We start from the raw sequence: 16,079 nt of genomic DNA on the forward strand, positions 1-16,079 counted from the left end.
TTTACTACAGCTCAGTTTGTACAATAAATATTTAATGACTGCTTATGGGGCCCCCTTTTTATTTTTATTTTTTCTGAAAGTAGTTAATATGTTTTATACATGGTCTTAGAATAATAGGGAGCATGGGTGACAAACTATATTTTAAATATTTGGGTAACATTTAACTAAAAATGTATTTGTCAAAAAAAAAACTTAGTATAGTTAGCTACTAGATTACTAACTAAAAGAAGTAAATACTGATAAACAATATTCATTAACTAAATAATGAGTGATAAGTAAAGCAGAATGACCTGTTTCCTAAGCACTAGTAGAGAAGTTAGTATCAGATACTCAAATAATATCTACTGTGAGCAAGATACTGTATTAAGCACTGATTAAAAAAATGCCAGTTTTGTTCTTCTGAATGTTTCCTCGTGACATTTAAATTTGTGATTTGATTGATAAAGTTAAGATTTAAACATAAAAGAAAGCTTCTTTGCCATAACATTTAAAAGCTTCTTCGTCATTTAAGAAGTGTTAAATGGAATTGCATAGTTTTGGAGCTCTGAAGAACACTTGAACAATGATAGCAAATAAATTTTTGTACTGATTTGCATTTCAATGTCTGTATAATTTATGAATTAAGATAGATTAGCTCATAGTTCTGGAGGTGACACAGTCTCAGATGATTTGCTCTCTTATGTTTCTAATTTAAGTTAAAGAGGAATTAAAGGTAAGTGAAGGTAAGTGCAGATATACAGCATAAATAATATACTTAAAATCCAGGAAAAACAAGTCAATCAAAAATAAAAATTTGGGAAAATAACTATAGTTAACATTATAGCCCTTTTTATCTAATATTTAAAAAATGCTTTCTTACAAATTTATTTCTTTACCATGCATTTAAAAATTTTATTTAGCGATTATACCCAATTTTGTTTTCCTGTTTTCTTTATTATTCTTTAACGTAATTTAGCCCTCAGCCCTCATATATTACAACCATTTGAATTTTCTGTTCTGTATTGAGATAGACATTTGCTGGTGATGAGTCAAATATTTAAAGGGAATGGCCTTTTGAGTTGTCAGTGTCTATGAAAGCACAGCTGTCTGCTTGAGATACTTGGCAAAATAACATATGAGATATCTTAGTCGTGTTTCTGTCTAATGCTGCCTCACTTTTCTGTTGTCCATTTATTCCTTTTTCTGAACAGTCCTTCTACGATGCCTAAGATGTTAACATTGCTTACAGTTTTCATGCTTTTGGAAATTGTTGTTCTCTACTGTTTTCTACATTATGAGACTAACCTAAATTAGAAACAGTGGTTGTCTTCACTTTTGCTTTGCCCCTGGCCTTTAATAGTATAAAATCTCCTACTTTCATGACTATTAGGTTCAGACACCTGGTCTATAAATTGACCTTAGGATGGGATTGTAGTTTTAAGATAGTATCATAGTTACTGTTTAAGTCCTCATAGGCTTCTCTAGATAGATCATACTTTCTGATTTGAAATACCCTTTTCACTCTATACTTAAAACTCAGGCATTCTAGTGCATATTTGAAGGAGGGGGCACATTTTATATCAGTGTGAGTGAGGAATTTGTTTTGTGATGTTAATAAGGAGATGCTGACAGATAAGCAGGATTGGGTTACTTTCAACCTAATATGGGACACATAATTTTATTCTTGCATTTTTCTTCCCCTGTGATCCCTATTACCATCCTTTAGACTTTGAGATCAAAGAGTGGCCAGGGTGGACCTGAGGTTGCTGAGCCTGTCTTTTGGGGAGGATGGTGACTAGCTGTGTATATTTGGAAAGCTAGGAATCTCTAGAGTAGTTTCCTTGGTCCTGTTGGCTCCTTTGAGGCTCCCTTATATTTCCTGCCTTAAAATTAGTAGCATACTTCACTTGCATTGCTTTCAGCCATCACTTAGGACTTTTCCCAGGTCATTGTTGAATTCAGTGTAAAGTTTCTTCCTTACCTTTCTGTCTTTTAAAAAATAGGAATATAGAAATTTTTAAATATTTTAAGGGAGTTTTAGTTGGAAAATTGTCTAAAGTCTCCATGTCTCTTTGCTCTTATTGCTCCCTTTTTAAAAATTGGAGTAGGATTACATACTGAGAAACAGATTTTTGCAAAATCCACCAGTTCAAGCATTTCATCCCAGGGACTGACTGTCAACAGGGCAGTGGTGGCGAGGCAGGGGATTGGGTCTTGAAGAGAGGCACTAGGTGATCGTCAGGCAGAGCAGGAACCAGCGTTTAAGGGGTGCAGAAAGACAAGCTCAGAAGAGGTGGCATGGAGGGTTAAGTAGTGTGTAAGGAAAAAGCTGAAAATATGTTCAGAAGGAAAACCTGGTCAAAGGTTGACAGTGGAAGAGTTTCAAACTACAGGTTTCCTTATCAGGACATTTTTGTTTTGTTTTGGTTTTAAAGATTTTATTTATTTGACAGAGACACAGCGAGAGAGGGAACACAAGCAGGGGGAGTGGGAGAGGGAGAGGGAGAAGAATACTCCCCGCTGAGCAGGGAGCCTGATGCACGGCTCTATCCTAGGACCCTGGGATCATGACCTGAGCCAAAGGCAGATGCTTAACAACTGACCCACCCAGGCGCCCCTGTCAGGACATTTCTAATAAATATGATACGTACTAGGACATTTTACTTTGATTTTGGTTAAGATGACTAACCTTGAGTCTTATTTTAAGGGAAATTAATAACAAATTACTTTGTGAATTTTTTAAATATTTGGCATTCAACTTTTCATTTTTAAGATAGAACAGGTTTTAATTTTGATTAAATAAAAATGGGCTTTTGGTAATTTAATTTTATATTTGAAATATTTTAAACTTTTTGTTATGGAAAATTTTAAACATGTAAACATGGAATAATGTGATGAAGCCTCATGTATTATTTGCTTTGGCAGTTATAAAAGCATGGTCCATCTTCCATTGCCCACTCCCATACCTGCTCCCCATATCCCAGGCATCATCACATCTATTTTAAAATTAAACATACATTTTTGAAAATAAATGAAGTCCTAACCAATTGCAGTCCCACGTATGCTTGTAAAGTTCATTAGTTTCTTTTCTTACTTAAAGATATATTATCATTTCTTTATTGAAATACATGAACATTATACTTCATTGATTGTATATCCTAAGAAGTCTGCCCTTAGTGTTTTGTGTGTGCCGTTTCAAGAATACAAGGGAAGATTCTGGGAAATAAGTGTTTTGTGTATTTTATTGCAAGTAGCCATTTCCTTATGTTGGTATTAGCATAAATGCCTTCTTTTGCAGCGGACTGCTACTTTAAAAAACAAAACAAAGCTTATTTAAAATAGTTTCTGAGTTAAACTAGATATCAATCAGAGTACTATGATTTTTCAGTTATAATCCATTTGACGTCTATAAAATGACACTTCATGTACTTTTTGTATGGGATCCTTACATATTACACATGCAAGGATTTTGGTTCTGTTTGATGAATAAGAACGAATTAACTGCTCTTTGTTTCTTCATGGTGCAGACACACTGAAAGTCTTCGGTATAGTTAAAACATCCTTTTGCACATTTGCCTGCCTTTATGAAAACTGTGATTCATTCAAAAAACTTAATGTTTGCTTATGTGCCATGATATCGCTTCTTTGATATTCCTAATTCTCAGTTGTGTTCCCTAATGGATCTTGTATGTAGTGTCTGGGCAGCATAACGCGAATGGGATAAAATGTCAGTTACTCCACAGTGTTGCATTCTTGTTTTGTAAATGAATCATAATTTTTATTATGTCTTAGGTATGTTTATTTAGCTAATCATTCATTATATACTTAATTCTGGAAGATAATTTCACTTAACCCTAGCCGTTTATTTTGGCTGCATCTGTTAAATAAAGATATGGAAATCATGTTCAGTCTATGTCTATATAGTTTATTTAAGTTTCGACTGTAATGTTTTTGTAATTGCTCAATACTGGGTTCTTTAGCTGATCTACGGAGGGGGCTGTTTTTGTCTTAATTATGTTTCTAGGAAGGATGTTCTGAGTATAAGAAATCTGTTGTTAAGTTAGCTGGACAGGCTTGCTTCTGTGGGTTATCTTTTTATCTTAGATTTTTATTTTGTAAGATTGTTGCCAAAAAATTATTTCTTTCCCTTCTTGTTTCATTTAGCTTTTGGACCAGTTAAAGTAGAGCTGCTGTTGGCTGTATTTGTGTCTAATTTTTTATACACTCACTGGGACATTTTACTTCTATGTTATAAATGTATTGCTAGTAAAAGAAAGTCAAATGTCTTATTAGCTCTTTCATGTGATCGCTAAGAAATTTCCTCCTTTCACACTTTTCTGTTTTTACACAGGTCCTCATGCCGATACCGCCAGCGGATGCCAGAATTTGCAGTGTGGTTTTCGAGCCTGCTGCCGCTCTGGCGAATGACCCTTGACTCCTGACCTTTGTCTACTTCATTTAGCTGAGCAGGCTTCCTTTCATGCACTTTACTTATAGCACATTTCTTGTGTTAACCATCCCTTTTTGATTGTTTTGGCCCCATTTCTTACAGCCTCAGAAATCTTTATTTACCAGTCAGTTGTACAGTGTTGTTTCTCTTGCAAATCATCTTTTTGTTTTAGAAAGGGATTAGATCTTTTCATAAGGGTGAGAACAATTTTAGCAGTTTTCTTTTAAATGGAATGCTTTGAAAAGAATGTCACTAATGCCATGCCATTTAAAGTATTTTTTAGATTAATTTGAGTTTTAAAGTCAATGGGGTTATTGGTTCTCTTTATATATAAACACTGTACCAAGCTTTGCAGATCTTTTCAAACATACATTTTTGAAGTTTTATTTTCAAAGATTGCACATTTTGAAAACCAGTCTTTTTTCCATAATGTTTCCTTTGTTTGAACAGTTCTCAGAGGGCCAATTCAAACATACCCACATATAAGATTCTTTAGGATAATAGAATAAATTGGCTTCTTGGTGTTAGCTCAGTGAGCTAGCAAAGTACCAATGTATTTGTATTTGCTTTCTTCAGATATTCCTGGTTCCTACCACTGTCCCTAAATTGTCAAATTTGGGAGGGATTTTTAAAAATTCCACAATCATTTGAACAAATGTATCAATAAAATCTACTTTGAGGACTTTACCAAATAATTTTTTTGGTGTTTTGATTTCATTAGAAATCTCAATTCAGGTTTATGTTAGTGTAAAATAGGTCTAAATATTTTCTTTTGAGCTCCCGTGAAATCATGATCCTGGCAATTTAGACAGATACCTAATTTTGTTGAGCTGAATTGTCTTTTTTGAGATTAACTGTGCAGTAGTCAGAATTTGAATGTGTATGCCTGTCTTCATTGCTGTGTGAAGAGACAGTGGGAGTGGGGACCTATCGTTCAGAAAGGCACATATTGAATCAGTTTTAGTTAATGCTATATATAATTTTATGTCCTGAAGAGAAGACTTGGCAGCACACCATCTACTTCTGGAAATGCATGCAAGGCCGTGGAAGAGGAATTAATCTTGCAGTCTTGTTACTTGTGGTCCCAGGTATTCTTGTTTGTTTTATTGAGGGATAGGAGTAGGAAAGGGACAAACTACAGGTAAGCAGATTTCAGTTCAGGCTAAGAGAAAACTTTGTTTGAGACAGAGCTTTCTAAAGATGAAGGAAGACTCATTTGATGAGAATCTGAACAGGGAGAATCGACCTATGTCTTAAGTCTCACTAATATTTGAATTAAACACTGCAGGGGAGACCCAAGTCTGGGGTGGGGGCGCCTTTCTAAATGGCTCTCTCTGAAGTGTTGCCTCCTGTCAGGGTTCTCTCGTTGTGTCATGGTTGAACTTGCAGAATGTTTCTTGCATGTAGGACGAGGCAGCTGTGTGAACAGACCGTCTTAACCTTTTGAACCTGTACCTCTTAGGTGTAAGTAGTCAGGCTTTTGTGGTACTGTGTCAGCGGGCCTCCTTTAAAAGTTTGGCCTAAGCACAAAGTAAGAAATGATTTCTTGATCCCTTAGAGAACTTGAAAGGAAATTTAAGCTTAGTGAGCACTTAACGGGGTCTGAAGTTTTATTTTGTAAGGTTGATTTTCTTGTAGTTACTGTGTTTTTATTTCCTTAAGTGTTTAATAAAGTTTATTTGGAAAGTTCACATCAGGGGCTATTTTTAAGAAAACATACTACAGGAATTCTTCTGGAGTGAATCCATCCAACCCCATACTTCATCTTATCTGTATTTACGTGAATTGTGAGTAAAATTACTCGTCCGGACTCCTGGCCCTGAGTCATCAAGTGAGGACTCAAGTTTATCCTCCATGTAGTCACGAAACAGTATAATATTTTTGGGGGAGACATTCTGATAATGATTCAATGATGTTTCAGGAGTTGACTTAAATGTTTTTCTTTTAACTAATGTGAGCGGGGTATCCTCAGGGGTACCAGGTGATTGAGGTGCCTCCCTTTTGCTTTGTCCTGTGCTGCTTGATAGTAGCAAACCATTAAATAGGACCTGGCAGGCCCGAACTACATGGACTTGGGTGTGTCAGCACATCGTCCTCTGGAGACTCACTGTTTTTCCACTCTCCCTACTTGCATGGGGAGATCGACAACATAATTTACATTTAATTTTTATACATTAACTTTGGGGTATAGTTGGTATTTGATGAAACACTGTAAATACTTGGTTTAAATTTATCTTGGGTTTTGTGATTGATTTAATGAATTTTTGGAACTGTTCATTCTTAGAATAAAATACAAGTTATGTGAACTGCCTTGGGGTGCCTGACATCAGGTGCTCAGCGCTGGACAGTGTTCTAAGTACCTATACTTACATATACTGACTTGTTTAAACAGTGAGAGGAAGTAAGTAATGTGATCGTTCTGATCCTATATATGGGGAAAATAAGTAGCAGGGAGGTTAAGTAACTCATCCATGGATACCTTGTAATGATGGGGTATTGCCTGGTAATGACTGTTACATGTCAGTCCTTGAAGTCTCCCTTGAAGAAGAGTTCATAGTTGAGGTATCAGAGGCATGCAAACACATAATTGTAATATAATCTGATAGAGGAAGGCAAAGGGAATAAAGTAAAAGGTGAATGTTTTTCCTTAATTTGGTCCCTCTGGTTTTATGTTTTGTTTTTTTTTAAGTGAGATCATACTCCATCTATATCACTGGTTCTCAGCTGGAGTCAGTTTATCCCGTAGAGGACATTATTAGACAATGTCTGGAAACATTTTGGTCGTCACAATTTGGCAGAGGGAAAGGATGTCACTGACATCTAGTGGGTAGAGGTCAGGGATGCTGCCAAATATCCTCTAATGAACAGGTCAGCCCTCCAAAAAAAAAAAAAAAAAAATTACTTGGCCCAAAATGTCAGTAGTGCTTCTGTTAAGAAATCCTGCTTTATGTATTTCTGTTTTGTGTACATCTTTCCATGTCAGCACATATATTTAATGCCTTTTAATGGCTTGTATAGTAGTACCGGTATTTGTCTTAGTCTGTTTAGGCTGCTTTAACAGAATACCATACACTGGGTGGCTTAAACAGCAAACATTTATTTCTTCTTTATCTGGAGGCTGGGAAGTCAAGGGATAAGGTGCTGGCAGATGTGGTTTCAGGTGAGAGCTGTCTTTCTGATTTGCAGAGGGCCATCTCTTCATCCACACATAGCCTAAAGGAAGGAAGCCAACTCTCTCCTGTCTCTTGTGACAGTGGCATTCATCCCAACACAGGGCCTCCACTCTCACAACCTAATTGCCTCCCGAAGGACCCATCTCCAAATACCATTACATAGGGGATTTGGGTCTCGAGATAAGAATTTTGTGGGAGACACAAACATTTAGTCCATAGCAATGGCTTAATTTTTTAAACGACTTCCCTTTTGGTGAATGTTTAAACATACTCCCCCCCCCCCCCCATACTATATTGTTTCAGTAGGAGTATGTGTGTGTATATATGGGCACATTTGTGTACATGTACATGTTTGCTCAGTATTTCTATAGGATAAGGTCTTATGAGGTATTTGGTGTTAAAAATTTTATATCGCAAAGTTGTTTCTGCCCCCAGAGAAGTTGTTTATTTTGCTGGTTCTTAAAAGTATGATGGGTATTCTGCTGGACAGACAAAGAAGGAGGGCATTCCAAGCAGAAGGTAAGTACAAAGGCATAAAGGTAGGGAGCTCTTAGTGTGAGGAGGAACTCTGGGTAGCCTTGATTAAATGTGGGGTCAGAGTGGCAAGAGGTAAGGCAGACTAGTAAGTAACACTTATTTTGAAAATAATGATAATTTTATTTCATTATTTACAAATAATTTCTTCTAATATGATCAATATCACAAAAATATTCTCATACCTTAATTACATTTTTTACATGATACAAAAATACAATGAAAAAATTACCTGTTGCGTATAAGGGAGGCAACATAAATCCAAACAGACAAAACATTTTTGGGGTATGGGTGGATATATACAGCTAAAGCAAATTCGACATTAGGAACATCAATATTATGTACTCCGGTGCTATACACTGCTTCAATTAAAGGTTTCAGTTCAGAATAGGGCATGTGAAGGGGAAATCCAGAGAACTGAAGGGAAAAAACAACCAAGATTTGTAGTCATTAGTGAAGCTTGAGGATTTCATTGTATTTTTTCTCCATGTTTAAACATACGCAATTCTTAATATTCTTGTCTTCCTTCTGCATCTTGAAGTCATTTATTTAGTTCTGCTTTTCTCTTCAGCTATGTATTAGCAATACAGAAAATGGAGAGGGGCCAAATGTCTTTTTTGTTCAGTTGCTAGCATATTGACTTGGTGTATAAGACAGCTGTTAGCACCCAGCCACCCTCCACTATTCCCTTCCCTCTGCCTAATAGTCCCTAGTTTGCATAGTAACCCATGTAATTCTAGGGATCTGGATTAATCCTAATCAATGTATTCTATCCCTATGGCCACAGTGACTGATCTATAGGGATGGGCGTGTGATCAAAGTGAATCCCAGGAAACTTGCTAGGAATGATGGCACACAGATAACGCTCTCCTGCTTTGGACAGTATGTGTGCAGATGTGAGTCCTGCCTGGAGCTGTTCCAGCCATTTGGTTCCATGAAAAAAGCCTGAGGACAGTGCCATCACACAGAGGAGGGCAAATGGGAAGACTTAACGGAAGAGTGGTACAGCTCTGATAGCTACTCACCTCTGACTTTTCCTCAAATAAACCAATAAATCCTTTTTATTGCTCAGGGCTGTTTAAGTTTTTTGTTACTTGAAGACATCCTAGCTGAAATCCTAGGTTTTTTTTTTTTTAAGATTATTTAGAGAGAACAAGTGGGGGGGGGGCAGAGGGAGAGAATCTTCAGACTCCCTACTGAGCTGGGAGCCCAACGTGGGGGGTCGATCCCAGGACCCTGAGATCAAGACCTGAGCTGAAACTAAGAGTCAGACTCAACCAACTGAGCCACCCAGGTGCCCCTGAAAACCTAGTTTTAGTCCGTGAATAGTATTAAATGTCCAACTTGACTTCACCCTGTTTAGCCAACAAGGCTTACTGTCTTAATTTGAGACTGCTTTCTAGGTTTTATTATCCATACAGCACTACTGACAGACAGTGGAGAGGACTTACGAGAACTTTTCTTAGCACTGAATAGCAATTAGTATAAAATCATCTCCTTAAAACTGATCAGGAGTGGTTGGTTTCACCTTTAGAGTCTAATATGATTTAGCCAGATGTTTTAATTGTATTTAATACTCTTGGCAATGCATTTTATTAAAGGTATTTTTCATTGCATAGTCTTACAGCATTTTCAGTTTATAGAGGTATTTTGCTGTTTAATAATAGCTTAATTACTGAGATTTGAACCTTCAATTACATCTTTTGCTGCTTCACCTATGTACTGTGGAGAGCAAAGTAGTTACTTTGATTCTTTAAAAATCCAATACCATGCAATTTCCAATTTGAAATGAAATCCACAGACTCAGTGGAGAGCCATTTGTACTTACCCGGTAGTCTCCCAGCTGTTTGAGCAGCTCCGCTCTGTGGTCATCTTCTATGTCTTCTCCTTGATTTCTCTCTAACACAGGCAAGAAGTGCCGTAGAGCGGAGGTACAGTACCTGTTCCATCTAGTCAGATGGCGTGGCCTCCAGTCCATGATTTTTTCTTTTAATATTTTTTCAATCCTGTTTATAAAAAAGAAGCTCTATTTTTTGCAAGGGTGACTTTTGTAAACAAAGATAGTTTATATGCAGTGGGGATTCAGGTGGAGTTGTTCACTAGGCATAGTTTATGTTGAAAGCCTTAATATTTGTAGGGCTTTTAATGCTGCATATTGATTCTTTACCCTGTGCTGTGACTTCTGTTTATGAAGATTATTTTTCTGAATTTCCTTAAGACTGTTCTTAGGATATCCATCATCACTAAGCTTTACATTCTGTAGATCCAATACCTATCATATTAACTACAAAGCAGGATATCAAAAATTAAGTTGAAAACAGAATAAAGGAAAACAGCTAACATGTATTGAGCCTTTATTTACCAGATACTGTGTAAAATGCTTTCTGTTCATTTTTACTTAATCCTAACAGTGACTATGAGGGGGATATTGTCCCAGTTTTACTTATGTGGGGACAGTTTGAGGTAGGATGAGTGACTTGACAATGGCAGGGAAAATGGGGGTTTGAGTTGAAACCCTGTCAATTCTAAAGCCTCTTGGGCATCCCTAGCCAAATGCACAGATTTAGAGGACCCAGCCAGCTCCCCACTAGTTAGCTGCAGGATCCCCTTCTCATTTGGCACATTATACATATTTTTGTTCAGGGTTTCAAGATGGTCTGAGCAAGAGTATGGTTGAATTGCCATGCATTTCATCAATATTGGATAAATAAATAATGGTCTAGTTAATAGACCCACGTTATTCTGAAACTATCAGAAGAAGCAGGCTTTGGGGGGAATTAGTTGTTCTAGATAGGGGTCTCCAGTAAGGCTTTATTTAAAATTTGAAATTGAGAATAAAATGGAGTCTTCTAGTAATAATACTAACTTAGAAAGGGTCACATTTATTCTTGAGTATTTGACATGCTGCTCTTTACACAGCTTGATACAGTAGAAAGGGCATACACAGACTGAAATCAGAAAGATCTGACCGGGCTCAGAAACCCCCTCTGACACTTAACAAGTATGTTGACCCCTTTGAACCTTGGTTTCCACATTTGCAAAACTGGAAGAGTGAAGTTTTGTTTTACAGGGTTATAATGATTATAGGGACTCTTACCAGGCTTCTCCATGTGTTAGGTTTATAAACCAGCTGAAGCTCAGTAAGCCACTAATTGGACAAAAGAGGCATATTTAATTAAGCTGAGGATTATGATACATCTGAACAAGACCCATAATAACATGATGCTGAGCTCTCATGAGGCGACGTTTTGGGGGAACTACCTATCACTAATGGAGGTCACTTGTGTTTGTTCCATACCATGCTGATGCGAAGGCCTCCCTTTGAGCTATGGGATTTAGAGATCACATCTGTATTTGGTATCTGTCTATAAACATGAATTAAAGTTTAATTGCTCAAATTATTGATCCAGGCTGAGAATTGTTTAGTTTGGTATTACACTCCTAGTGACAGATTGTGTGTGGATTTATGGGTATCATATGACCTGTCTTGTAGCTCAGCTGCGGCCGCTTTGTCTGTGCGCTGGTAAATTAGTTCTTCTGGCTATAAAAGAAAAAATAGTTCAGAAATTCTAGAAATCACTTACACTTAATTTGGATAGCTATCCATTCTTTTCTAAATCTTTAAAAAAAATTATGAAATCTGAGACATTCCTTCAGACACAGAGGATAGTATGGATACCAATGTACCCAGGACCCACGGTAAGTACAGTACCACAGATAAATTACAGCGCTGTATAGTTCTTAATTTCATCTCCTTTCTCTGTCATCATAGAAGCAGCTATGACCTGGATTTGTTTTTTAGCACTTTAATTCAACATGTATCTACTGTGTGCCAGGCACTTTTATAGGTGATAGGTATATATCCATGAATAAAAATCCCTGCCCTCCTGGTGTTTACACAGGAGGTGGAGATAGACAAGTTAATGAACTGTACTTACGATTTTATTACAGATTTATGTATCCCCAAACAATGTATTGTTTTGGTTTGGGTGTTTTCTAAACTTTTTGTAATTTTTTTTTTTTAATTCCAGTATAGTTGACACACAATATTACATTAATTTCAGGTGTACAAAGTAGTGATTTGACAAGTCTATGTAATAGTTTTATACTGTGAATACACAGCTTGCCTTTTCCCCCTTAATATTTATTTAGGGGCGCCTGGGTGGCTCAGTCGTTAAGCGTCTGCCTTCGACTCAGGTCATGATCCCAGGGTCCTGGGATCGAGCCCCACAAACCGGGCTCCCTGCTCTGCAGGAAGCCTGCTTCTCCCTCTCCCACTCCCCCTGCTTGTGTTCCCTCTCTCACTGTGTCTCTCTCCGTCAAATAAATAAATAAAATCTTAAAAAATGTATATATATTTATTTAGAGATAACAACACCCATATTTTTAGAGTGCTAAGATTTATTAATGTTGATTCATTTGTGTAACTACTATAAAATATTCCATTATGTACTCTTCATAATTTGTCCCTTCTGTAATTCCAGTTCTTAGGCTATTATAAACAATGTTTCAATGAAAAATCTTGTATAACAAGTCACCTTGTACACATGGAAGAATTTCTCTAGGGCGCTTTTTTAAACCTTTTTTTTTTTTTTTAGAAAGGTCTGGGTCACAGTAAAAATATGTATTATACACTCAGTATATACACATACACACATACTTACATAGCTAACAAATTAAACAGAAGTTTTAGTAAACAATTTTCATGCTTACTACTTATAATCTGGCCAGGACCATCTAAATTAATTTTAGGAGCCCCTACTAGATCATGCCCTGTGATTTGATTTCATGTTTTAATAGCAGTCATGAAATTCAGTCATTAATTTAGTGAATTGAGACCAGCATTTAAGAAATTAAATAGAATATATTTTGAGGTACTTTATATCATGAGGTTCATTATATCAAAACTTCACATATATATATATATACTGGTTCATGATGTGGTGGTAATTTCTTATTGGGAGTTGGGCTCAACTAAGTTTGGAAAAACATTATTTTTGACTGAATATCTAGGAGTAGAATTAAGGGTCAAAAAATATCTGGCTACCCAGTATAATGATTTCAAATTCCTTCGTCTACTTTTTTTTTTTTTTTTTAAGAGAGGGAGAGAAGGGGTGGGGAGGGGAGGGCAGAGGGAGAGGGAGAGCGAATCTTAAGCAGGCTCCACACCCAGCGTGGTTTCCTACCTGGGGCTCGATCTCACAACCCTGAGATGCCCTGAGCTGGAATCAAAAGTCAGACACTCACTGACTGAGCTACCCAGGCACCCCCTTAGTCTACATTGTTAATAAAAGAATTATATACCTGAACACTAGAAAGGCCAGGATATGGAAGGCTTCTTGAAAAGAAAGATTTCCATAGCTTGGGCTTGGTGACATCAAAGTTTATCCGTAGTGGGGAGTCATATCGTTGAATATTAAACCAAATCTAAAAAAGATAAGACTACATTAGCATATATGGCAGCATATATATATATATATACATACATATATATATATACATGCTTTTGTGTGCATGTATGTAGAGAGAAAGCAGAGACAGCAAGAGGACAGGATGCACTTTTTTTTTGCATATTTTGATTTGTAAAATCAGCATGCCTTTTACAATCAGAGGCATCATAAAATGGTCACTGGCCACTTTTTCATATTTTTTATATCTGAAGTTGAGGTGCACCTTACCACTGATTGTAGGTTGACGAAATAAGATAGTTCCTGATAAGGAAAACTTTTTAGAAGATAGACAAGGCTATTCCTTTCTCAGTCTGGCTTTTCCTAACTTGGTTCTTCCCAGCCTCCTAATTGAGTTAGGTGTCTACCTCTTTGCTTCCACAGCACTCTGTAATCTCTGAATAGCACCTGTCTTGTTGAGGCATGCAGCATATTGGTTCTGGAATCAGGCCACTTGTATTTGAATTCTAGCTCCAACATTTACAATGGTGTGACCTTGGGTGATTTTTTTTTTAAAGATTTTTATTTATTTGTCAGAGCACAAGCAGGGAGAAGCAGGCTCCCCGCTGAGCAAGGAGCCCAGTGTGAGACTAGAACCCAAGACCCTGGGATCATGACCTGAGCCGAAGGCAGATGCTTAACTGACAGCCACCCAGGCATCCCTTGGATGATTTATTTAACTTCTTTGTACCTCATTTTCCTCCTGTATGAAACTGGGATAATAGTACCCACCTCAAGGTTGTTGAGGCAGATTAGTTAATTCACCTCTTAGAACAATGCCTGGTACATAGTAGGTGCTCAGTAATTGTTAGCTAATTTATTACTATTTTTATCATTGTTAATAATTGCCTGTCCATCCCCCTGCCTCCTCACTAGGTATGGCATTGTCTTGAGGACATTTGCCATGTGCCTTATTCACCACTGTATCTTTAGCATATAGCATCGCTTCTGGCATACAGTAGGCATATTGAACGCCCGTGTGCATCAGTGGTAAATTTGTGCATTCAACATATTTATCAACTACTGTGGTCTGAGTTTTAGTCACTAGGGATAAAGTAGTGAATGAAACAGAGTTCCTACCCTTATGCAGTAGCTAGTGAGAAGATAGTGTGAACAAATAGTAAATACGTGGGTTTCAGATGATGTTACATGATGGAGTAGATTGTATCACTGACCTCAGTTCTTCACCCCTTCCTATATCTACACTCTGTCATGTTACTTTGCAGTTCCTCCCACTAAAAGGGTTGAAATGTATTTCCCTGCTCCTTGATGTTTGGTCAGTAGAACAGGACGGAAGTGTTAGTGTGTAACTTCTGAGTCTAAGCTAAGGAGGGTTTGTGTGTTCCTGCTTGCCTTTTTGTGCTTCTGCCATTGTCACTGCCGAGTCCCAGAATAAACACACATGAAGCAGAGCTGTCCCAGCTGACCCAGAGAGTCATAAGAATAACTATTTGAAGCCATTTAGTTTGGGGATGGGTTTTTACTGTCTTTACTGTGGCAACAGCTAACTGTAAGGGCTGTGGAGAAAACATGGGACGACATGAAATTTCAGGGTGGGCAAGCAAATTCTTGCTGGAAAGATGACATTTGATCAGAAATGCAAGAAGTGAGGGAGAAATTCATGAAGATACCCAGTAAGGGGAAAGGTCATCTATGCAGAGGAAACAGTAAATGCAAAACCTGCTTGATGTGTTGAGGAACAGTGAGGAAGATGGTAGCTTTAGAGGAATGAGCAAGTTAGAGCAAGTAAGAGATGACATCAGTGGAGGATGGGGATGGGTGGCGGGATGGCTGTCAGGTCATAAAAGGCCCTGTGGATTATTTTAAAGAGTTAGACTTGATTTTACAGTGAGCTAGGAATCCACTGGAGTATTTTAAGCAGAGGGTGACATAGTCTGTCTTCCATTTTCACACGAATATCCTCTGCTGTTTTGAGACCAGACCCAAGAGGGTAAGGGCAAACAGTGAAGTCTCCAGTTAGGAGGCTATTTCAAATAATCCAGGTAAGAGCTACAGTAGTGTGGATTAAAATAGTAGCAGTGAAATTGGTGAGCTATGGTCAGATTCTGGATATACTATGAAGCCAATAGGATTTGCTGATGAATAGGATGTAGGAGAAAGAGAGAAAGGAATCAAAGGTGACTACAAGGATTTTGGCTAAGTAACTGGACTCATGGAATTGCCCTTTATTGAGATTGGAAAGATGGCAAAAGGAAATTGGGAGTTCAAGTTTGAGCATGTTAAGTTTGAGATGTATGTCTGGCATCTATATGAAGATGATGAGTAGGTAGTTGGATATTTGAGTCTGAAGTTCTGGGAACTAGGTGAGCTAGAGATATACATTTGGGGATTATCAGCATATATATGTTCTTAGGAAGGAAGTATAGATAGAAACGATGTTTGATGAACTTTGAGGATCTGATTTTCAAATTTGGAGAAATAAAGAAAAAGCAGTAAAGGATACAGAGAAGTGCAGCCAATGAGGTTAGGGAGGCT

The 16,079-nt window shown here is 37.4% G+C and overlaps 2 protein-coding genes across 5 annotated transcripts in view; one reads left to right on the top strand and one right to left on the bottom strand.

Annotated features, from left to right (window-relative positions):
• The window catches only part of FBXL5 (F-box and leucine rich repeat protein 5), a 53,106-nt gene extending 47,988 nt beyond the window's left edge, over positions 1-5,118 (top strand). For all 4 annotated transcript variants that reach the window (XM_044913019.1, XM_044913016.1, XM_044913017.1 and 1 more), the window contains exon 11: positions 4,331-5,118. In XM_044913019.1, the coding sequence (XP_044768954.1) occupies positions 4,331-4,407 (77 nt within the window). In that variant the 3' untranslated portion in view covers positions 4,408-5,118. The remainder of the gene's footprint in view (positions 1-4,330) is intronic.
• Positions 5,119-8,241: 3,123 nt separating this feature from the next.
• The window catches only part of CC2D2A (coiled-coil and C2 domain containing 2A), a 132,059-nt gene continuing 124,221 nt past the window's right edge, over positions 8,242-16,079 (bottom strand). The window contains exons 33-36 of the mRNA XM_044912779.1: positions 13,441-13,563; positions 11,619-11,677; positions 9,965-10,142; positions 8,242-8,553 (exon numbers count right to left, since the gene is read on the bottom strand). Of these exons, the coding sequence (XP_044768714.1) occupies positions 8,365-8,553; positions 9,965-10,142; positions 11,619-11,677; positions 13,441-13,563 (549 nt within the window). The 3' untranslated portion in view covers positions 8,242-8,364. The remainder of the gene's footprint in view (positions 8,554-9,964; positions 10,143-11,618; positions 11,678-13,440; positions 13,564-16,079) is intronic.

The sequence above is a fragment of the Neomonachus schauinslandi genome, chromosome 2, assembly GCF_002201575.2.
Source record: "Neomonachus schauinslandi chromosome 2, ASM220157v2, whole genome shotgun sequence".
Lineage (NCBI taxonomy): Eukaryota > Metazoa > Chordata > Mammalia > Carnivora > Phocidae > Neomonachus > Neomonachus schauinslandi.